Source organism: Schistocerca cancellata, chromosome 4, assembly GCF_023864275.1.
Source record: "Schistocerca cancellata isolate TAMUIC-IGC-003103 chromosome 4, iqSchCanc2.1, whole genome shotgun sequence".
In the NCBI taxonomy this organism is placed as follows: Eukaryota; Metazoa; Arthropoda; class Insecta; order Orthoptera; family Acrididae; genus Schistocerca; species Schistocerca cancellata.
This window is the reverse complement of record NC_064629.1, coordinates 799,972,078-799,997,474: the sequence shown is the minus strand read 5'-3', so window position 1 is coordinate 799,997,474 and position 25,397 is coordinate 799,972,078. Positions and strand designations below refer to the sequence as shown.

General features: G+C 42.7%; 1 protein-coding gene across 1 annotated transcript in view; it reads left to right on the top strand.

The window, feature by feature from the left end:
- Window positions 1-25,397, top strand: part of LOC126184438 (uncharacterized) — a 220,827-nt gene that overhangs the window by 145,804 nt on the left and 49,626 nt on the right. The window contains exon 4 of the mRNA XM_049926830.1: window positions 2,251-2,665. Within this exon, the coding sequence (XP_049782787.1) occupies window positions 2,251-2,665 (415 nt within the window). The remainder of the gene's footprint in view (window positions 1-2,250; window positions 2,666-25,397) is intronic.

Genomic DNA, 25,397 nt, shown 5'->3' with positions numbered 1-25,397 from the left:
TTCGAATAACAATTTTGTACTGCAAATTTTACAAACGATCCGTAAAAGCAGTTACTGAATTCTAGAATCTTGATGCTATCGTGATACATAGAATGGCCAGTATAAATGAAATGTCCCTCGGCTGCTGATTCATCGGCATGTAAGAACCAGGAGTAACGTTGATGTTCAGCGTGTCTGTCACGAATTGTTCACGTCATCCGTCCAATGCTTTACGAGCAGTTGTCTTAGGGTCTCTTGTGAATCCCAGCTTTAAAATTACTCTTGACGGAACCAAGGAAAGTTGCGCTTTGAATAGAGAATGGAATATCGCTTCTACTTTGTGAGGATTCTGTTTATCTTTGAGAAAAGACTTCCTATGCAAGGTGGAAAATCCCTTTACCTGAACGCCTCTACTTCAACTTCCTGATGCCATAGGACCACTTGAGGTTGTATCTATTGCACGTAGGAAATATGTTGTAGAAAACATACATTTGCGTCGAAAACTCTTTTTATATTGCAGACTGATCCTGAAGGCTGTCCTCGTTAGCGATGGTCTGTTTCCTTGGATTCCCTTCGCTGGCCAGTTACAAGAAACGTGCGGTGACGTTATTTGTCGCTCAGCATATATCTCTTAAGGTATAGATACACTATGTGATCAAAAGTATCCGGACACCTGGCTGAAAATGATGTACAAGTTCGTGGCGCCCTCCATCGGTAATGCTGGGATTCAATACGGTGTTGGCCCACCCTTAGCCTTGATGAAAGCTTCCACTCTCGCAGGCATTCGTTCATTCAGGTGCTGTAAGGTTTCTTGGGGAATGGCAGTCCATTCTTCACGAAGTGCTGCTCTCAGGAGAGGTATCGGTCGGTGAGGCCTGGCACGAACTCGGCATTCCAAAACATCCCAAAGGTGTTCTATAGGATTCAGGTCTGGACTCTGTGCAGTCCAGTCCATTGTTGTGTAAACACTCCGCCACAGACCGTGTATTATGAACAGGTGCTCGATCGTGTTGAAAGATACAATCGCCATCCCCGAATTGCTCTTCAACGTGGTAAGCAAGAAGGTGCTTAAAACATCAATGTAGGCCAGTGCTGTGATAGTGGCACGCAAAATACCAAGGGGTGCAAGCTCCCTCTATGAAAAACACGACCATACTATAACACCACCGCATCCGAATTTTTACTGTTTGCACTACACACGCTGGCAGATGACGTTCACCGGGCATTCGCCATACTCACACCCTGCCATCGGAACGCCACAGTGTGTACCGTGATTCGTCACTTCACACAAGGGTTTTCCACTGTTCAATCGTCCAATTTTTACGCTCTTTAGACCAAGCGAGGCGTCGTTTGGCATTTACCGGTGTGATGTGTAGCTTATGAGCAACCACTCGACAATGAAATCCAAGTTTTCTCACCTTCCGGCTAACTCTCATAGTAGCTGCAGTGGATCCTGATGCAGTTTGTAATTCCTGTGTGATGGTGTGGATAGATGTCTGCCTATTACACCTTGTCTGCCTATTACACCTTACGACCCTCTGCAACTGTTGGCGGTCTCTGCCAGTCAACAGACTAGGTCGGCTTGTGCGCTTTTGTGCTGTACGTGTCCCTTCACGTTTCCACTTCACTATCACATAGGAGACAGTGGACCAAGGGACGTTTAAGTGACACCCAATCACCTGACCACGTTCGAAGTCCGTGAGTTCCAAGGAGCGCCCCATGCTGCTCTCCACGATGTCTAATGGCTAGTGAGGTTGCTGATATGGAGTACCTGGCAGTAGATGGCAGCACAATGCACCTAATAAGAAAAACGCATGTTTTTGGGGGTATCCAGATACTTTTGATCACATAGGTCATATGAGGCCGCGTCCGCGGTGGTGCAGTTTCGAATGGTTGGAAGCGTGTCAGTGGGCCGGCACTCCTCGAATTTGGTAGAAAGGTATACTTCCCAAATATTAGTGACATGGGTTTCTACGTCTCCACGTCCTAAACCTAATGGATTGGCAAGGTAGTCGTCTCTTATTACATGCCTAAAGCATTATTACTGTATCTCGAACTATTTACAAAGTATTGGAGTGTGCGACTGTTCACGTTACTCAAGGAACCGTATACAGCATAGGAACTGTTTACAGTGCTCGATGATGTTAAGGCGGTTGTGTTACTTATTGGAGGGAGGAGGAGATTTCCATCTCTGGCTCAGTCAAATACGAGCTGGTGCTGCTCGTAAAATGGTAGCAAACGGAGAAACGAAGGTATGTATTGTGTTCGCAGGAGATGGCGGCGACAGCGCGCGAGCAACTGTCGCTCTCGCCGGCACAGCCGCAGCCGAAGCGCAACAAACGTAAGAACTTCCAGCCGCGCAACATCGTGTGCGACGCGCCCGAGTCGGACTGCGACTGCGAGGCGGAGGTGCCGACGGCGTCCGCGGCCGGCTGCGGCGAAGCCGAGGTGGACGGCGACGACGACGACGACGACGACGACGACGGCGCCGGCGCGCCCAGCCAGCCGGCGGCGCAGCGGCGCGCGCTAGACCTCAGCTGCTCGCGCACCAGCCCCGAGGACGCGCCCGCCATGAAGGAGTACGCCGAGAACACCATGAAGGAGCTGCTCAGCATCTACGGCCTCAGCGGCGCCGACATGGCCGAGACCATCACCAAGAACGTGCCCATCGCCAACTTCTCCTCGGGTGAGTCGCGCAGCTCGCGAGAGATTGTGAACTGCCGGAAGATCAGTATGCCAACTACTTGCCCGCCTACCACTATAAATTAGCGGGAAGATCGGGCTAATACCTTTTAGAGTGTTGGCGTCCTTCTAGAACAGTGGTAGTCAATGGTCCTTACCTTCCAGTCGGGCTTTCCAGCTTTTATGGTAGGCGGTTGGCGTTAGGGTTTTTAAAAACATTTTTATTAAGTTTTCACAAAATTTTGACATAAAGTGTTTGGTAGGTAATGTTATCACGTACTTCTGTGTGGACCAGTATTCAGATTTCCGTCTGGCCATTCTCACTGGAGTTTTCCGAGCTTTCCCTAAGTCAGGTCATGCTAATGCAGGCTTGGATCCATAAATAGGTCAAGTACGCTACTTTCCCCAGTTTGTCTCAAACTTAGCTAGTGATACCGACTTTGACGAAGTATTGAGCTCAGGTACGCTTACCGGAGGATGAAAGCAATGACGTCTTTCACAGCCCGTAGCTTGTCGATTGAGGTGCACTGAAAACGTTCGTGTGCGGTTTTGGAATTACAGTTTAAACTGAAACTTACATCTGTAATAATTTAAATCCCTACTTTATACACCTTGAGACCCAGAGTTGGACGTCCCAGAAAGAGGTAGGTAATATAACTACAACACGACAGATGGCCTGATGGCCTAGCTCGCGAGATTGATATTGTGATGACGATCTTCATTTACGAAAAATACTACGTATTTCTCTATTATTATGTTCTACAATGAAGTGATCGAAACAAGGTCCTTGACAGTTGCAGAGGCTGCTTCGCGCATCTGTCTCAGCCAATCACATAACGCAATTTTGTATACGTCGCGATGGCAACGTGTTAGTCGTTTCGCAGCTCCATAGAGGACTGCAAAAGTTTTTGCTTCTCAGTTGGAAGCTGGCTACAGCGCTGCCAGGCTGTCAGGAATCTTCTTTTGCCGATTAGACGATAGATAAGTAAATATTCCCCCGCCCCCCCTTTCATTTTGTTGATATAAGATTAATCCAACATATATCACTGTACAAGTTATCACTATAATGAAACTTAAATATTTGTTACGACTTGATGTTAAATTTTCCTTTATCGCAGGTGGAGATCTCACTATGACCTATTAATAGCCATTTTGAGACAGAAATGTTTTTGATTCAGCTGAAAGAAATTATCTTAAATCTAGAGTTTTGAGGTATAGAGTAAAGTATTAACTTCCTTTCTTAGTAAAGAAATCAAATTCAGTACTCGGACTTCGGATATTAAGCTATTATTTTGTAAGGAAGAATAGCATATGTTTATGTTGGTAGAATCAGTTGGCCTTCAGATTACTGACAAAACGTAATTTGAAAGCTAGTCACAACTTAAATTGTATTTTAACTAAGTATAGCGAGAAAGTAGGAGCTGAGTGATCGAAACTGCAGTAACTTACAATGTTCACTACTAATGTTACATACCGACTGCAATCCTCTGTTATGCAGCACTTTCGTTTTCACATAAAAACTCAAGCCAATTAAGGAATGATAACCAAAGACACTCCCATTGACGCTACTGACCAAGAAACCTGGTTTAAAAGTTTTAAGGCTCTCGACGGCATGTTCCAGCAAATGTAGAACTTCCTTAACTGGAACGACAACTTCATGCGCTTCTGATCTTTTGCAACAACTTCATAGTCCCTAGTGTCCAAACGTCCCTGTATTTGCGATGTCCGTTGATGGTCTTTCGTCACATCTAGTTACTTCACTTGTATATACGAAAAATTTACGATCTCTTACATGTGCCTTTCTCTGCTGCTCCGTAACAGAATTTGTTTGGCCAGATGCTGACGTTCGTGCCTGCCATGACGAACTTCACATTTTTTTCACAGCTATGTCACGGCCGTAGTTTTCGTATGATGACGGTATTTGTTTCTCGCTCCTCTGCGCTGTTATAAGGAATCCGTGATTGCCTCTGATTCTTCAGGGATTTCAGACTGCCAAACAGTCCAAGTTTCTCCTTTCTTGTTTTCTAATGAAACGATCTTCTTGCCGAAGAAAAGTCAACTTTTTTAGATAGCCCTTATAAAGAAGAGAAGTAAAAAATTCGTTGGATGCCAACTTCTTTTGTCTGAGCTTGTTGGTGTTCGTATGTCCACATACTCACCCAAAACACACATGGCGAGCCAAGGGCTAGGATAACTGTTCGGTTCGTCACATAAACCATAAACATTGCTCTGTGCATGTTTAGTAAGAGGCTCGAAGATTTTAGCATTATTTGTCATACCACTGTAGAACGTTAACAGGCTTTTGCTGTTGTGGAGCTTGCGCTTTCGGTTTACAATCTGTCATGTCAGTCTTAGCAGCGTGACATGTGAAAAGTGTACTATCATCTTCCATTATAATTGTATCGAATAATAACAGATAATTGAGACGAACATTTCCTTAAGTCTAGCGAAGCATTAAACATGACAATATTTTGTAGACCGTTGTCGTGATATAAGTTTTGACTAATAACACAAAGAAACTAATGTCATCCAATAAGTCGTTGCGTTTTGTACTTTTGATAAAAGCAGTTACCGGTTGCAGCTTCATTATCTTCGCTGTGTAATTAGTATTAGAAATTATTTAAAAACATAGAAATAGCAAAACCCGACCACTAGTGGCAGAGAGAAAACACGCGAAGCACTTTGTACGTGTAGGAAACCTGCAGCCTGTGTGGTGTGCCTTTGTGGTTGGTGCAAAAGCTAATAACCTCGTTTTACTGAGAAACGTTATGCTTTGAAATTACTTCTGTCTGAATTACTACTCATAATTTAGTTTAAAAATGCTCCCCTCAATGCTAAAATGATAACCGACGAAAAACTGTTTCAGTGGAATGTTGAACACGTAGGTTTTCGACTGAAATATTAATGTTGCTTTGAGAGCGCATATGGAAAAAGTACTTGGACACGAAGTAACAAATATCTCGAATATGTCGTCTCTGTGTTAGATCTAAGCTACAGTAGCACTGCAGGATAATTAGAAGCTCTTGGTGACCTTGTGATTGTGTCTGTGTTCCCAGGAAAGCCCGAGTCCAAGTCCTGGCGGGCCGGCACAAAGTATATCATTGGATATTAGAACGTTTGTGCCCAGTGAATACGACCGTCGGCCACCCCAATTTACTTATTCCAGGCAATTTTAATCTCCTGTTCATTTCAGCAGACGGAATTGTTTTTGTGTCGCGTGATATTATGCCCTCAAAGCAAAAAGCGCGCCATTCGCTTTTATGTTATTTAATTGGGCATTCTTTAATCTCTAGGTTGTCAGCTTAATGGGAAAAGACGTTAACTTAATATTCCTTTCAGCCGTATCCTTTTAATTTAGTCTTTTAAACTGGACTATATTTCGGTGAAACTGTTTCTAAGGTGTGTTTAGATCCGCCGCAAAAAATGTAAATTGATCGAGCCTATTCGTTCTCTTTATAGAGGAAAATAACTGGTTGTAATTGGAACGCCGTTGTATTTCATACACCTCGAAATGCCGAATTACACTCTTTCTGCTGTAATAAAGTATGCAAAAACAAGAAAAAATGTCACTAGGCGGATGGAGGAAATGAGCAGCTGCAGGGCTGCCCTGGGCTCGAATCCCTGCGGGCGGTAGACTTCTCAGGACAATTCTTTTGCGGCTGACGATGACCACCTGAATCAGCTGCAGCGTCCCACACACTGACGCACTCGCCCAGAAGGATCTCTCGTATACAATCATCGTTGGTTGCATGAGTATTCAACTTCGTAAATATCCGTTTTCCATTACCACAAGTAGGTGGCTAACGGAATTACAAACGTTTTCTATTCCCAGAAATAGGTGGTTAACGGATTTAAAGACGAACAAGATTTGTTTCCTAACCCCAGTTCCTCTCATTCTTCTACGCGACAGTGGAATTCCTTGCCAATTTTTTTTTACTCACCGACAGGCTGGTTTTTAACACTTCTGGCATGGGCATCTTCAGCGCTGTCACTTCTGTTGACAGTAGGGCGGTGTTTCTGTAGCAGGTTGGATATAAATGAAACTTCTTTAAATTTTCTGTACTTCGCAGTTTAAATCAGTTTTACAGAATATTATGTTTCTTTAAAAGTAATGTTTTTAAAATCGGCACCAGTTTCACGTGTCTTATCGGTGTGTGTGGTCGTGAAAAATTTAGAGAACCCTGAATAAGGCAATTTAATCGAGCATTTATTAGTAACTGCTCAGTGTCTTCCACTGATATTATGAGCACACAGAGATTCTTAACATTGTTTTTTGCTAATCAGAATGAAACGCCCGTCTTTTGAAAGTTTGTAAAGTGGACAGAGCACACATTTCACTTGTGTAAATTATGTTAGTTGTGTCAGTTATGTTATTCAACCATTGTTTAACGATTTCCCAGTTCCACTTTTTATGGACTATACATCTTACAAACACTAAGAACCAAAACTTCAAATGACTGCCCCACAAGCGGGGTGGTCAGAAATAGTTTGAAAAGCTTCTAACGTTGTTGCAGCATAGGTTGTGCTGAGAAATAATTGTTAAGAAAGAAAATCGAAACGTTGCATCGTTTCTGAGTTAATTAGCATTGAAATTATCCAATCAAGCCGTTGATCACGCAAATTCAAGCGGCCCGCCAAATACAATTAGTGTCATTTGTTGTCATAACGTAGATGACAGCGCAAGAAACTGCTTAGCCTTTGGCTCGGGTTCGATCCTTACTATGGTCTAATGCCCAATTTTTGATCACTCTGTTGTTCCGTTTTAGGAAACAAAACGGAATACACGTTTGGCAACAACGTCTCTGGAGGGCCGCTTGAATTCGCGAACGCAATTGCCTGATTGGCTAACTTGGCCACTTATCTCGGAAATGGTCCAGTGTGTCGAAATTTTTCCTTAATAATTATTTCTCAGCACAACCTACCCGGTAACACCCTTACAACTTTTCAAACTGTTCCTGACCACCCTATATATTTGCGCAGTCTCTACGCTGTTGTGGGTCGAATAATTTCGCAAAAGAAAAGGTTTAGAAACGGTCACTATCTATTAATCCGGCACAGGATGCCCTATCTTCCAGAACTGTGCTTCTCAGTTTTGAAGTATTGGTCATGGACTACAATGAGCACTTTTCATTCCAATGGATAACTCGTCTTTATGCGAGCAACACAGCGGTTGACAGCCTGTGTTCTGCGGGATCGTGAGGAAGCAAGCAAATGTTCCGCGTACGTACAAATTCGTGTCATTTCTATGAACAACTGTGGCGAAATACTGTCATTGAGCTCTTGTGCGCCTCAAGTCATCCTTCTTATGAGCAGTGTTGTATGGAATGGGGACAGAGAAACATGGGAAAGCAATGTCCGGAATGCAGCTTCTGCCCCCTGAGAATATCAGCTTGCAAAGCAAAAACGTATTCACGATTATTGTTTCAGAAAAAGATACGGAGATGTTCTCGAGGCTTGCGCTTTTTTGTTTTTTTTTGTTTGCAGAGATGAGGTTTACAGCCATCTGATTCACAAATACATGAGCACATCTGGCGGGACTGTTCATCATAAATGAACACATGTGTGATCGGCGTAAGACGTATCATCTCTTTCCGTCAGCACTGCAATTAGCATTTCAAGTGGAGCGAGCGCCCGATAGCTGTTTATGCGACCAGCCTGAAACTTCGCACAAGTTGTGAGCGATGGTAGGAAGTGATGTACTCATTCTATGTATTAATTACCTTTGTGTTCCTGTAGTCGTAAAATGTGATGGGTTATCTGATATTCAGTCGGTATTTTTCCTCCAGTTCTCAAGCATTGTATTTATGGTGAAAGTCACATCAGTCTGAACAAAACAAATCGTGAGAAAATGTCAGTTTTAGTTTGTTGCCAAAATACAGGATGTCCCACTCAAAGCTCCCTGATTTCAAGGACCCGGGAGAGTAAAACCACAGTAGATACGACAATGAAAAATTCACCACATTGTAGAGCATCTCAAAGAATTTATATTCCCGCGTCAGAAGTGCCAAGTAACGTCGCCAGAGTGCAGCATGGTCGCATGAAGCGAAAATGGCGACTTCACAGCAGCGCGCAAGCAGTGGTGTGGTTTGCAGAAACAGAATCGCCGATTACTGTGCAAAGAAATTAATGTCGTGTGTATGAATGTTATCTACCTGATGTGAAAACAATTAAGGAATGGCATAGGAAGTTTCTGGCAACAGGAAGTGTTCTGAAACATTCTGGCGGTGCACGTTACGGAGTTTCAGAAGAGACAGAGGAGGGCATCAGACAAACGTTACTCAGAAGCCCACGTAAGTCAATTCGTCAAGCATTGCATCGTGAATTTCACCAGCGTCTTAGTATGTGTGCCTACAAAGTACAAATTCTGCAACATCTAACGCCGAACGACAAACCACACTGACAACAATTTGCTGTGGATATGCTGCAGCATATTGATATGGATGCCAGCTTCCTAGAAAGATGTTTATTCTCAGATGAGGCAACCTTTCATATATTAGGAAGGGTTAATAGGAATAATGTTCGGATTTGGGGTTCGCAAAATCCGCACGTTGTCGTTGAACATCTTCGTGATAGCCCTAAACTAAACGTTTGGTTCGGGCTAATGTACGACAGGATTGTTGGACCGTTCTTCTTTGCAGAACAAACAGTGAGTGGGTCAGTGCATCTGGACATGTTGGGGCAGTTTGTGTACCCTCAGATACAAGACTTGAAACGCAACATCATTTTTCAACAAGATGGAGCTCCGCTGCATTGGTCAACGGCTGTTTACAAGTTCCTGGATAGGAAATTTCCCAATCGTTCTACATCTTCATCTACATGGATACTCTGCAAATCACATTTAAGTGCCTGGCATAGGATATCGGAACAGAGGACCCATTGCCTGGCCACCACGTTCACCCGACATTACGCCGCTTGATTTCTTCATGTGGGGATTCGTGAAGAACCGCATGTATGAGAACAAAGTGGACGATATTCCTACATTGCGACATCGTATCACTAATGCGATTGCAACAATATCAGAGGAAATGTTACAAATAACTTGGCAAGAAACTGAATATAGACTCAATATTCTTCGTGTTGCAAATGGTTCAAGTGTAAAGATGTATTGATGATAAATAAATAAATTCTTTGAGATGCTCTACAATGTGGTGCATTTTTCATTGTCGTATCTACAGGGCTATTACAAATGATTGAAGCGATTTCATAAATCCACTGTAGCTCCATTCATTGACACATGGTCGCGACACACTACAGATATGTAGAAAAACTCATAAAGTTTTGTTCGGCTGAAGCCGCACTTCAGGTTTCAGCCGCCAGAGCGCTCGAGAGCGCAGTGAGACAAAATGGCGACAGGAGCCGAGAAAGCGTATGTCGTGCTTGAAATGCACTCACATCAGTCAGTTATAACAGTGCAACGACACTTCAGGACGAAGTTCAACAAAGATCCACCAACTGCTAATTCCATTCGGCGATGGTATGCGCAGTTTAAAGCTTCTGGATGCCTCTGGAAGGGGAAATCAACGGGTCGGCCTGCAGTGAGCGAAGAAACGGTTGAACGCGTGCGGGCAAGTTTCACGCGTAGCCCGCTGAAGTCGACGAATAAAGCAAGCAGGGAGCTAAACGTACCACAGCTGACGGTTTGGAAAATCTTACGAAAAAGGCTAAAGCAGAAGCCTTCCCGTTTACAATTGCTACAAGCCCTGACACCCGATGACAAAGTCAAACGCTTTGAATTTTCGGCGCGGTTGCAACAGCTCATGGAAGAGGATGCGTTCAGTGCGAAACTTGTTTTCAGTGAGGAAGCAACATTTTTTCTTAATGGTGAAGTGAACAGACACAATGAGCGATTCTGGGCGGTAGAGAATCCTCAAGCATTCGTGCAGCAAATTCGCAGTTCACCAAAAGTTAACGTGTTTTGTGCAATTTCTCGGTTTAAAGTTTACGGCCTCTTTTTCTTCTGCGAAAAAAACGTTACAGGACACCTGTATCTGGACATGCTGGAAAATTGGCTCATGCCACAACTGGAGACCGACAGCGCCGACTTCATCTTTCAACAGGATGGTGCTTCACCACACTTCCATCATGATGTTCGGCATTTCTTAAACAGGAGATTGGAAAACCGATGGATCGGTCGTGGTGCAGATCATGATCAGCAATTGATGTCATGGCCTCCACGCTCTCCCGACTTAACCCCATGCGATTTCTTTGTGTGGCGTTATGTGAAAGATTCAGTGTTTAAACCTCCTCTACCAAGAAACGTGCCAGAACTGCGAGCTCGCATCAACGATGCTTTCGAACTCATTGATGGGAACATGCTGCGCCGAGTGTGGGAGGAACGTGATTATCGTCTTGATGTCTGCCGAATCACTTAAGGGGAACATTTCGAACATTTGTGAATGCCTAAAAAAACTTTTTGAGTTTTTGTATGTGTGTGCAAAGCATTGTAAAAATATCTTTAATAATAAAGTTATTGTAGAGCTGTGAAATCGCTTCAATCATTTGTAATAACCCTGTACTATGATTTTTTTTCCTGGGTCTTTGGAATCGGAGAGGTTTGAGTGGGACACCCTGTACTATGCTATCATTGCGTCTTCATTACTAATATTCATGAACGACTGTATTACTTCCGTACTGGATTGTGCAGAGGGAACTACATAGCAGTTTTGGTTTGATTTAAGGCACTGTGAAGAACGTATGTCGCGCATCTCTCTGCTGGATTGGAACACCCTGTAGAAGAATATACAGATCAAATTTACCCCTTTTTGTTCAGGAAGTATTTGGAAGCACAACTGCCGGCCTTTTGCGGTAATAACCAAAGTATGCCAGTGTTGCAACTTTGGGAAATTTTGACATGGCACCTACTTTTTGTGGGCGGATAGCCGCATCTCTGTGGCGCACTTATTCAGTTATGCCAAAAATCTTAAAAACCACAGAGCATCGTATTTAGAACCGGAAGCCTATGTTTCCCCAGTCCATTATTTTCTCACAAAAAATACAGTTTATAAAATAATACGCGTATCTAATCTGTGTCACGTGGAAATATAAAATCGAGGTTTTCAGGTTGTCTCTATTATGTTGGACAGGGCAGTCGGTTACATTCGTGCCGATGAGGATGGAGATAATCGTCGGAAGCTCGAGCGCACTGTTCCGAAATGACACGCTTCAGTCAGAGGAATGCCGGCGAGTTGCTTAGCGCGTGCCCGATGGCAACAGTAAGCGCCAGACGGGACGGAGGCTTCTCAGCGAGGGGCGCATTCGGTCAGTGTCGGCCGTGAGTGCGGAAAATGAGAGAAAAGCCAGCGTGGCGCGCCCGCCGCCGCATTGTCTGAGCCGGACCCCCGCTGCCCGCGCCGCCGCCATCTTGAAATTAACGGGGAAAAATAAATGCGTGCTCATTTCTCAAGACCTATTTTTCTTTGAATCGTTTCGTTTCTCTCTGCTGACATTCTCCCTTTTTTTATTGCCACAACAAAAGTTCCAACGCTGCTCGGCTCTACCTCTCTCTCATTCTGCCTCTTTCTCTCGCTCACTCTCACTGCGTTTCTCATTTTTCTGTTTTCCTCTCTCGCTCCCTCTTTCTTCATCACTGGCAAGCCTGTTTGAATTACCACAAGGCTAAATGGATCTCGTAATAAATCTTAGTCAATACTTGTCAGTTAATTTGGAAAAAGTTTATTCGGCACGGTGTGGCGGGCAGGGTATTAGTTTGGCCGTCGTGTCGGCGTTTCTCGCCTCCGTGGAAACGCGCCGCTCTGCCAGATTTGCATTCGCTAAACGCAAGAGTGTGTTCGGGGAACGAAGCCGGATCTCGCGCGACGCGGCCTAATCTTGCAAACGGCCCTCCTCCACGATACGCTATCTTTTTCTACGTCGCCCTAAGTTATTTGCGAGTCCATTTTAAATGGACGCTCTAAATGCCCGCTATATTTCTGCCTCACCTGTCGTTTATAGCGACAAGATGGATTTGTTCATTTCAGCCGCGAGTTGTGCCGCGGACATGAGCGTAATTTATATTCTCGCGACTCTTCCGCAGAATAGGATCGTAGCCACACTACACGCGTGTTCCCCACAGTGGTAGCACTCCCTCCACCGGCTGTGCTGTGCTACAGGCCGAACATAGGGGCGTTGTATGTTACAGATATAAATTGATAGCATCTTTTATCAGAATTCATTGCGTTTCTCTGAATGGTATAACCAAGTAAAATTCTCGACCACTTGCTTCTGTAATATCGCAAAACTCGTTTCCCTTTACTTGGGCAGCAAGACACATCAATTATAAAGGCGTGGAATCTTCTTTCCGCGATATGTTGTGTAATTCCCGGGAGACTCTGCGACAAAATTAACTTTACATAGCAATTTTGTAATTTGCGGATTTTATTCCGTTCACATATAACAATGGTATGCCTTATTGAATATTGTGTACTTAAACGTGGAGTAGCTGAATTAACTATATGGAGGTATATAATTCGAGGAAGAGAGAGAGAGTGTGTGTGTTCAAAAAATGCCTCTAAGCACTATGGTACTTAACATCTGAGGTCGTCAGTCTCCTAGACTTAGAGCTACTTAAAACCTAACTAACCTAAGGACATCACACACATCCATGCCTGAGCCAGGATTCGAACTTGTGACCAGAGCAGCCGTGTGGTTCCGGACTGAAGCGCCTAGAACCGCTCGGTCACTGCAAGAGAGTGTGTGTGAGAGAGAAAGAGAGAGGCAGAGTGAGATCTGAACTTATAGAAAACAGGCATCAATACTTCCTACGCCGACGTCAGTATTTTGAGAATTTCCCGTTCCTGTGTGTGAATTAAGAGGTTTAATGTCAGTCTGCAAAGTCAAGAGGTTCGATATCCTGTACTAATACGCCTTAGGAAATTTTGCTGCTTTTTACCAGCTGGCCACCCAAACAATGATGCTCGAAAATCTCAGTTCACATTATGACTTAGGTTTATACGTTTAAGTCGCCCCCCCCCCCCTTTCCTCCCTATAAACTGACACGAGAATAGCACACCGCCCAAAAGGACTTTGACAGTAAAGTACTGTCGTGTTCTATCTACTGGATAATAACGACTTGGTTTCAATATTTTCCATTTCTGCGTGTCGTGGTGTAGTATTGCTGTACGGCAGGTGAAGTACGCCGATGTGAATTATGCTTCGCATTTCATGGCTGCGTTTGGTGTCACAAGAATGTTTAACACAAATCCTGTTCTCACCTAGAGTTGGGAGGTCACAAGCGTTGGAGGGGGCACACTTAACAAAACAACGGGAAATTGCAGTTTGACGTCTCGTCCATAGCGATACCTTAAGAAACGGACCACTTGCTTCGTTGGAGAAGGATGAGGGATAGAGTCCAGATGGTGACTTTATCACAGGAACGTGAAAACATTCGCCTCAAATGAGTTTGGGAACGTACAGCTTATTGGCTGGATAGGATTTGATTCCTGCTGTTCCGAAATGCCTTTTCGATGCATTAAACTCTGTGTTTTGTACAGGGATTGGACAAAAATATGGAAGTACCGTGAGAATGCATGATTGAACATATATGCAGATGCTAGCCAAGCTTGCTGCTTGTGTGGTGTGTATTTGACCGCGAAGGCACCTGTGCAATGCGCTAAGTACGTTGCAAGTGTCACTCGTGATCAGAAAAGTGTTCTGCGTGGTAGTTGAGTGTACTGCTCGGAGCTCAGCGCATTCGAACGTGGGCGAGTCGTTGGTACTCGTATGGTGGATACTTCCGTACTCAAGGTAGTCGAAGTGTTTGATGTTCCAAGAGGCGCCGCATCGAAGATTTATACCGCATACAGGGAAAGCGGAGAACAACAGCCACTCTTTCACAACACAGATAAAAGCGTGTGTTGAAAGATGGCGACAGATAGTCATTGAAGACGAGAGTGACGAAAAGCTGCAAATGTCGCTGCAGAAATGAATGTGGCTCTCGCGAACCCTGTCAGCACCAAAACAATACGAAGCGAGCTCCGTAAGCAGGAGACTGCAGCAAGTGTTGGAATTCCGAAACCACTCAGCAGTGATACGAATTCCCCTAACAGGGAAACGTTGTGCCGAAGCCATAAACCCTGAAATATAGAGCAATGGAGGAAGGTCATTTGGTCGGATGAGTCTTCTTTTCACGCTGCTTCCAACTTATTTTCGAGTTTACGACTGGGTTACACCGTCCTAAGCCTACGATGGGGATTACTTGCTGCTGAGAGTGAAACGTGACGGGGTTCAGTGATACTCTGGGTAGCCATATCGTGGTATTCCATCGGCCTCATGGTTACTCTGCAAGGTTGCATGATCGTCAAGAATAGTGTGACCATTTGGCTGATTAGGTTCTTCCCATGGTGTAGTGTTTGTTCCCCAACGGTAATGCTGTGTTAAAAGGCGACAAGCCCCCTGTTCGCACAGCTCGCATCGTCCAGGTCTGGTTTTATGGGCACGAGGATGAACTGTCACATCTCCCCTGGCCACCACAATCTCAGTATTAATGAGCCTTTATGGTCTACTTGGTAGGGAAGGGTATGTGATCGCTATCCACCTCCATCATCGTTACCTGAACTTATCACTATTTTGCGCAGAGAACGGTATAAGATTCCGTTGAAAACCATACATGACCTGCATTTATCCATTCCGAGAAAGTGGTTTTGAATGCCAACGGGTGTGCTACACAATATTATGCATGATAATGCGTTGTGTTTTTGCTGTTGCCATATTTTTGGTTCAAATGGCTCTGAGCACTATGGGACTTAACATCTGAGGTCATAAGTCCCCTAGAACTTAAACCTAACTAACCTAAGGACATCACACACATCCATGCCTGAGGCAGGATTCGAACCTGCGACCGTAGCGGTCTCGCGGTTCCAGACTGAAGCGCCTAGCACCGCTCGGCCACAGCGGCCGGCGCCATATTTTTGGCCAACCCCTGTATATCATAGCGCATCTGCTGTTGACGGAGATGGTGTGTATGGGAAAAGATTTGTATTGGCGCTAAACCACTACATGCAGCAGAGACCGGGTGTACAAACAAAAAGGAAGGTGAGAGTTTAAAGTCCGGTCCACAAGTGCGGTCGTTCGCGATAGAGCACAAGCTCGGATTAATAAAGAATGGCGAAGGAAAACGGCCGTGACCTTTTCGAAGGAACCATCCCGGCATTTGCTTGGAGTGATTTAGTGAAATCAAGAAAAACCTTCCTCTGGATGGCCAGACAGTTATCTGAACCGTCGTCCTTCAGATTGCAAAGTCCACTGTGCTAACCACTGCACCACCTCGCTCGGAGAAAGCAGGAAAGTAGAGATTTCTAGATACATATGAGGTCAGAAGGATGAATTGTCTCCAGTCACAGAATTAACGACGCGAAAATGCAGTGAACAACTTTTAGGAAATGCTGTAAACGAACCACGAGAAACACTGTGAAACTTGCTATGTGCATGAGGTTAACTGAGAGTAAAGTAGTACTCTTTAATAATGGCACGTATTAATTACGTGGCCTTATCTTGGGCGCTGTTCAAATGCCAAAATCGTATAGAAACTTCCAATAAACAGCACGATCGTGAAATGTTCATTCAGACCCCACAGGAGCATCGTACTACAGTTCGCATCGTAAATGGCATACTCTGGAGGGAACGTGTCACATTTAATAACATATTAATGTGGAGTAGGTTTTGGTACATACAGTTCTTCCGTTTACGTCCTTTAATGACGCCTGTATGGATTTCAGCTGTATAATCATTGACGCTGTCTCTTTCACTGGGCTCCAGCCGTATGTGGAGTGCGCAAGAGAGCTGAGATTGCTATGGGTGCATGTTCCCATCACTGCACGTTACGTATGTAAAGTTATCATTCTTTTGGTCGGAAAAGCTGGATAGCGATGTGCGACAAGGCGACCACGGGAACTCGTCCCCTAGAACTGGAGTCCAACCGTGCGCCGATTAGCGGAGTAATACGACCCCCTGGTGCAACCGGAGGAGTGCACAGTTAACACTGACGCGAGCGGGAAAACCTGTTCCGGGGAAAGGCGCCTTCTGCGCAAATGCTCGGATAGCGACGAATAAATCTGCGCCAGCCTCAGAGGCAGAACACGCGAGAGTACGCGCGCGTCCTTGGCTGCTGCCTTTCCATTAATTCTCCCAGATTCGGATGAAGGCGCTTCCGTTAGCTCAGTACGTCCGCGTGTCTATAAATCTTGAAGACCCGTCTTCAAGACTGTGACGGCAGTGGTCCGTAGACATTCTTTTTCTTAGCACTGTCGTAGTGTGGTCTCTAATGTGTCAAAAAATTCGTAAACCCATTAATTCGTCCTATATTTAGGCAACAGAACGATACGTTCAAAATATGCTCTCAATATAGATGCTGTGACATTCTGATTCATCTGTCCATCTCTACTAACATAAATACTGTATATTTCATGTTTCCGATATTTCAAGGGAACATTCCCAAACATGTAAATAAATGATCTTGATGAAGCATGGTGGGTGTGTAGAGGGGGCAAAGCAATGCAATAAGTATTTTTTTGTTCGTGCCCAGTTTCACTTTTAAGGTGAACAACATACCCTGAATTGTAATGTGCATTTTAGGTTTCAAAAATGGTTCAGATGGCTCTGAGCACTATGGGACTTAACATCTATGGTCATCAGTCCCCATCACACAACACCCAGTCATCACGAGGCCATTTTAGGTTTAGAGAGAATATCTTCGAAACCATGATAAATGTTTCTCATATAAATGTTGATATTTAATTAACGTTGTTGGAAACTGTATAATCAAATTTTGTAATAATTTGAAATTTTGCAAATTATTCTACCATTAACTTACGTCACAACACAAATAAGAAGCTTTCAAGCTACATACTTCCATGTGTAATAAAGCTGGTGTCTGAAATACCTTTTCTGGAAGTAAGCTGTACACAATGTGCTGTGAGAATATTTTCAACATACCTAATTAAAGTTTCTAAACATTCACTGTTATTCTATTTATTTTACTTTCGTTTGTTTTATCTTTTAAATTGTTATTTTGCTTTTACATATTTTTTCAATTTGCCATTTCACATGTATTTATTTTGTTAATTGAACATAATAAGTAAATCATTATTACAATACAAAATCATTACAACAATAATAATTATCATTACTGTAAGCAGTAATGATACAGTATTAAATGATAGCATTTATATACAGATTATAATCAGTATATAAATGCTTAAAACATAACATATTTTTCAACCATACATATAAAATGAATGAAATTTTTTCACATAATATACATGACAGAGAGTAGAATGAAAAACAAATTCTGCAGGATTTTAAATTGTCTTGGCTGAGCCTTTAAATGTCCTGATTTGTATCAGGCTTCTTTCAGTACCTCGGTAAGCCTTGGCAAAGAGATATAATTAAGTACTTGTGACTACTCCTTGATTATATTGTTTCTCAAGTGGAGATTGACATCATAATCATTCAGCATAATTATATCTGCAAATTGTTTCACAAAGTTCTTCCACAATCGTAATCTGTATATGTCCCACGACTGCCCTTTAGGATCACTGGATAAACAAGTTCCCTGCCCTCAGGTGCAAAGATCTAAACAGTTCTTCAGCACTGACCACCCAAAGAATTTAAGGATAATACAGATTCTTCTCCCTCACTGGGAAAGAAAACATGTTTCAAATGTATTTCGATCTGGTCACATGTTTGTTTATCAGATTTTGATGCTGTCAAAGGTCTTTCGGGGATTCAAAAAAGATTTTCGAATTCTCGACCCAAACTCACCATTAATTTCTTTTAAAACTATGAAAATGCAGATGGTCAGTGAGAAAAACACTGCTTTTAGTGTTGTGCCCGAGAACAAGAACTCGTTCATCAGGTGATCCCAAAGCGCTAGACGGTACAGGTACAGTTGTGCGACATATGCAGATTTCGATGTTGGAAGAACTTTGGGAGAAGATTTTCGGATATAGTTTTTTTGAATGATTATAATGTAAATCTCCACATGAGAAACAATGTAATTAAGCTGCAGTCACTAGTATATAATCAATTATCTTCCCCAAGGCTTATTAATGTAATGAAATAATGCCTGATACAAATCAGGATATTTAGAGGATCACCTGTGACAGTTTGAAATCTTGCTGAATATTGTGTTCTCAGTCATGTTTATGTGAAGAAAGTTTGTTCATTTTATCTGCATGGAGAAAAAAAGCTATGTTTTAAGCATTTCTTTACAGCTCATCTTGGTTATCATGGTTTTGTATCATATTAATAAGTTATTTATTATTTTCAGTTAACAAAATACATTTATGTGAATTGGTAAACTAAAAAAAACAACAGAGACGTGAATATAAAACGTAAAATTTTAAATTTAAAACATAAAACAAATATTAGTAAAATATATACTTAGAATAACAGTGAATGGTAGCTATTTTAATTGGGTATGTTGAAAATGCTCTGACAGCACACAGGGTATTTCAGAAACCAGCTTTATTACTTGTGGATGTATGTGGTTTGAAAGTTTCTTTAATTTATGTTGCGACAACAGTTTCTATTTTTCAAAATTAATTAATGATGGTGAGGTATTTTGCAAAATTTCAAATTGTAAAAATAGTTGATTATACAGTTTTCAATAATGTAATTATATATCAGCTTTCATATGAAAAACATCTTTCGTGGAGTGTTTCACCCCGTAAAAGTGAAATTGGGCACAAACAAAAAAATATGTATTGCATTATTTTGTGCCCTCTGTGCACCTGCCAAGTTTCGTAAAGCTCGTTTATTTATACTTGGGAATGTTCCCTTGTTAGATATGAGGTGTGTTTCTAAGGAGGCGTTCACATTATAAGCCTAATACATTTTGTATGTGAACTCCACTTGGGAAAACTCTCGATTATTTGGAGTAAAGGGAAACTGTAATTTAGAGTGCCGTGATATGGAGACAGGGAACACTTCTTCATTTGGTCAAGACACCGAAGGTAACTGACAAGGCAGTGGTTATGGAAATATTCTGTCAGCAGTCTGAAGTGGTTCAGGAAAACCACGGAAGCCCTACTTCAGTATGTCTGGACGAGAATTTTCATTACTCTCAGTGCGTTACAATCGTTTTCGACCCCAGAAATCTGTGGGCTTGCTCAGAAATTATCTTAGAAGTGCGTGAATATCACACTTGTCAGCCGGGTGCAATCTTGGTTGCAGCATTCCCGCCACTTCTCTCCATTCTAGAAAAACAATGAACTTTTACTCTGTTACTCTGCTGCATTCCAGTTCCATTAGGTAAACTATGCATACCTGATTTCGTTCACAATTTTTGTTGTTTCTTCTTTGTTTCACAGTTAGATTATTTTTATCTGTACATCTGTCACAGAATAATGAGAATTCGATTTTGATTAATATGTATTTCCTTCACTCACATTTATCACTAGCCAGCTGTAACCAGATGCATCAGTTAAAGAAGACAAAATAATATGTTTCACAATTATTTAAAAGAAATCTGGATCTTATGTCTTGCTATATTGGCTTCGTTGAGTTTCATTGGCTAAACATGTCTCCTCAGTATCCATATCATAAACTACCATAGGCAAAGCATTAAACGTAATATTTACCACCTTTTTGAACAAAAATTGCCACAGAATGCTTACAGAATATATGGTAATAGAATTTTTAATTTCGAGCAAAAGTTCCTCGTATTCTTTCATTTACTTTTATTCTAAACCAGTTTGTCGTGGTAGTATAGGTAAGAGAGTAACTAGTGGTTGTTCGGTGGGAGAGCAGAAATTTTTGCTGGCGTAATTCATTCCTGGTTGCGTGGCTTTCCAGAATCGCTTAAGGCAGATGCTCGAGAATACAAAAGAAAACGCTACAGGTTTCTTTTTTCTACGTACTTTATGAGGTGTAATTGAATACACACGCACTTTTGTTGTTATGAGCAAATATTGTGCGAGCGGCGCTATCCGATGCACAAACAGAGGTCATAATAATTATTTTTTCTCTGCGTCAGCATCACTCGTTTTGGTTTCGAACTTTTTATTTAAGTCTGGAGGGCATTTCTAAATGTCGAGAGCTTGTCTCGTAATAATACAACTCACAATTCTGCACTGTTTCCGGTTAATTTTTCAGCGCACTCCTTAACCCCAAATAGCTACACAGGAAGTGAAAGCGGCTACCTTTCTCCCGTTTTGAGTGCCGGATGCGAGTCGTGCGGATACGGCGACGCTTCTGTCTAGCGCCTTGCTCGTGGAGGCTATGCAACCGACCTCGCACCGGTTATAAATCACTTATCACGGCGAGGCCACAATTATTCTTGCGAGAAAAAGTCAAGTGTAACAAATTATTGTCTTGCATTTAATAAACCACGCTCGTTTCGGAACGTTGCTCCTTGCTAATTAACGTCTGCCAAAACCTCGTTTTAAGCCGTCGGGTTTTTCTGTGTGACTGCCCGAAAGAAATGGCCTTTCTGCTTCGACTCTGAGTAACACACATTTAAAACTTGCGACTTTGTTTGTGATGTAAGCTACCAAGGTGCCACGTGCTGAATTGCAGCTGAAGAACCCAGGCTTTATAAAAATACTCTAACTCTCCTTGCGATCGATTTGCTTGGAGTGTAAATTGTTTACTTTGGTGTGGAAGAATTTGTTCTATAGCTACTTTTAACCGGCGGTGTCTCATTTTAGTGTGTAATATTTAAGTAACGGACATTCCTTTACATGGTATGATGTGCCTACTATAAACTCAAGCCATGAATCACTTTTTCTATATGTCACTTATTTTTACAAATAAGATTTCGTGGAGAATAGTTCAGTGTGTCTCCTGTCGGGCCTGTTCGCCATATTTTCCTCGTCTTTGTCGTTAAGCCAGTTACGCGTCATTGCCGTTATCAACATTTCATCTTCGAGCAGAGACTAAGAAACTTCAAGGTCACAAACTGGACAATGTTGGGTTGATTCAGATGCAGTCCAGGTTTCCAATTCTTTGTCATGAAATTACAAAAAAAAGTGAAAAAAAGTCATTCAGTCGAAATATTGATGGATTTTATTAGCTTTTTGATCGTGATTTTCGCGTTTACAGTAGGACATAAATAACGGAAGAAAAAAGAGAAAGGACAGAAAGAAATGTTACAGCGCCAATCATCAGAAAGTTATATAATTTCTGCCAAAAAAGGCAAGTAGTGACACAAAGATTAGACTAAAATTTCAAACAAATATGTCTACGCGGCGACAGCAGCTAGTGACAGACCTGGTGCACGGGAAACGTGGTTGGTTATGGCATGAAAAGTGTCTCGGACGTAAATGTGGCCTTTACAAATTCGAGGTTGCAGAAGAGTGTACCCGGTGGTCGTAGCTGCAGAGATCGCCGATGGTGATTTGCACATGACACTTGTCCTGAACGATTCTCCAAAGCGCATGCTCTAATACGAGCGAGACTCATTGACGTCTGTGCATACGAAGAACAGTAGAAAGCAGTGATGCACAGGTTGGTAGCGAGTTGTGTTTCTGAACGAGATGTATCATTGCTGATGCAAAAGGAAGGGAGAAGGGGTAAACTTCGACGTCTTCTTGGCAATGACTTCAGTGGAGACGGAGAACGTTGGCTTCCTTGCAAGAAGATTTTTGAGGGAAATGTTGTTAGTCTTGCCGAAGGAACCAATCCGGCTGCTCTCTCGGATGCTAGTCCACCGCGCCACTTCCCTCGATCATTACGGGTTACAATGATGGCCAGACAAGCGTCGCGAAATTGTGCTTTCAATATTCTGCTAAGCCATTTACGAGAAACCCGTGCCGTGCGGAAAAAAATAAATCAGTGAAAAACTGGACGTGATCGTGGCGTGCAAAAGAACACGAGTGGTAGTACTATATTTTATATGTAGCAACAGTGTGCGCATTTGTCGCAATACTCGAATTCAGGAATCGGAGCGAGAGCAGCAGCGCCCTCGGCCTCTCGTGCTTGGGCGATCTGATTGGCTGGGCTGCGGGCGGAGGCTTCGCGCAGCGCTCTGGTAGCTGGGCCTCCGGCGCGCCGCCTTCATTTGTTATTCCTCTCGTGATTAATGATCTTACTAAAGTGCGTGCAGGCAAAAAACACTCAAAAACCGAAATAGAAAGGAATACGGTACAGTCGCTTTTGGTATCAAGTGGTCTCTCGATCCTCGGCGCTGGAGGCGCGATTGTGGTCAGCTGGGGGTCCTGGGGAAAACGGTGAGAAGCACCTAGGTGGAGGTGCGCTCGCCGCAGCAGCTGCTGCTGGTACTGGGAACAGTAACACAGGGCACTTGCACAGGCTTAATATCACAAACGGACTGCTAGGTTTTCGTCTAGTCCGCAAGCGTGAAACTTTGGAACGAGGGGTGGGCGGCGTGCTCCTACCGAACAAGTTTCAGAGCTGCTGACAGGTTACTTGTGTTTTCTATTTGTGTCGCACTTTGGTGGCCACGGGACCAAGACAGCGAGTGCTTACTGCATATATCAATGGCTCTACAATGTCGCTTATTGAAGATCATTAGATTTCACCATCATAGAATCATAGTAAGTAGGACATTTCATACAGTGACCCAACACTTCAGTAACGACTACACGGTGACGGATCCATTGAACGGACTTCCGTCATTATTCTGAAGCAAGTGTCATTGAAGGGCATGTTAACTTTACTAAAATATAATTTTTTACCTAGCTGATTGCTCTGAAGTTGGCTCGGTTGGCGTATCTTCAGGATTATGATAATATCTACAGGCCTTGCTTGTACGAAGGAAATAAATTGATTCCAGGACTATGAATCATGAATTACGTAATGAAATAATATTCAACTGTTTTTATTTTGAACTTTTCGAATATTAGGTTGACAAAATCTAACATCCAATTGCTCCTTTCAACTACGAATTCCAGCCGAATACGTCTGCCTTCCGCCACGTCTCTAACATGACTTGATTCGATTATATCAGACTTACCGTCAAGTGGGTGCAAGAAGAAGGACAAAGATAACCTTTGAGCGACTTCGAATCAAAATTCTTACCTATGGACTCAGCTGTGGTACTGGGTTCGTGATTTCCTACCCAAGAGGATAGTAATTGACGGAAAGTCATCGAGTAAAACAGAAATGATTTTTGTCGTTCCCCAAGATAGTGTTATGGACCTTCTGCTCTTACTTATCTATATAAACGATTTAGGAGACAATCTGAGCAGCCGCCTTCAGGTTACAGCAACAAGGCCATGGCCAGTTTCCTCCCGTGTCTTTGGTTCATCTGAGCTAGTATGTGTAACTTAAGACTTCGATTTCGAATCGCTTTAAAACGTTAAATCTCCCTAGCTCCAAAAGCAATGTTCGAAAAGTTTCCTGATTCATTGTCAGGTTATGAGGTATCTTGCAGTCAATGGCCAACGTAGTTAAGAGACCTGTCGGAAGTTAAATCAGCTGGCGTTGGTGGTCCGTCTAGAGTGCTGCCTGACTTAGTGTTTGCGAGTTCCCTTCCATTTCCTGTTATAGTCATTCGACTCCCATTGACAGTTTCTATACATCACAGCATACGACTATGGTCTAGCCGTTAAATCTAAAATATCGTTTCGCAAAATCAAAGCAGGAGTTATTCAATACAGATTATCACCAAGTTGTCAACCTCTATATATTATAAAATATGTTTGTGTATGTATGTTAAACGTCTCCTCCTAAGCCACTGGATCGATTTCAAACAAACTCTGTACGTGCATCACTTCCTGTCTGGAAGGCAGCGCTGTGTGACTAAGAGCCACCATCCTATGAAAAGGGGTGCGATGAGACTGAAATAGAAGCGTAACTAACAGCACACAAACACATTTATTCCATATTTGAGGAGAGGACTTAATGACTTGCAACAAACTTCACACACTTATTTCGTACCAGACAATATCCTCATACACCACTGACTGGACCTGCAAAATTATGTCTCTGTGCGACACGTACTTAGCAGATGACTACATGACACACTGAGATTCGTGAAAAACTGCCAAATCAGGAATGACGTTTTCATTTCCTACGTCTTTATTAGAATTCTATTCGCAACGTATTTTGGAGACGGGATCCATATATATCACTGAATATACCTACAAAATTATATCGTTTTATGACACATAGCTCAGTAGATATGGCATCATAAACACTGAGACTCGTGAAAAACTAGTTTTTCTTAAAACAGAGCGCAAATTACCCGAATTATAATTCTAAACTTTTTCTCGCTTTCCTGCTCCACGCATTAACTGTTTTGTAAAGTAATCTGATGTCTGAAGCTGTTTTGTAAAGGGCAGTTCAGTTCTTTAAGGAACTGGAGTTAATTGGTTGCTTACTACCTGGAAAGAATGACTGTGCAGGTAAGAACCACCTACTGTCTCCTAGGGGTGTGAATTAAAAATGTAGGGTGGGGGGGGGGGATATACATTAAAGCATAACTCAGAAATAGTTGGAGCGATTCCAACCAAATGTGTATGGTACATTATTTATTATTTTTATAAATATACTGTGGGAGTAAGGTTCTCCAATGCTACCAGCTGTCCGGTGTGGATGAGGAGGGGTGACGTAAAAATGTTCGAAAATGACCTGTTAGATCTAAGATCAAGGCATAGAGCTAAATAGCATTCATGGATTTAACAGTCTCTGTGGATTCGTATGGGGGATGTACATACAGAAAAAATGGGGAGTAGATGGACAGAGAGAGGGGAAGAGGAGATAGACAGAGAGAGAGGAGAGGAAATTGATAAAGTGAGGGGGGAGGAGGAGGAGACGGACTAATGGAAGATTGAAAT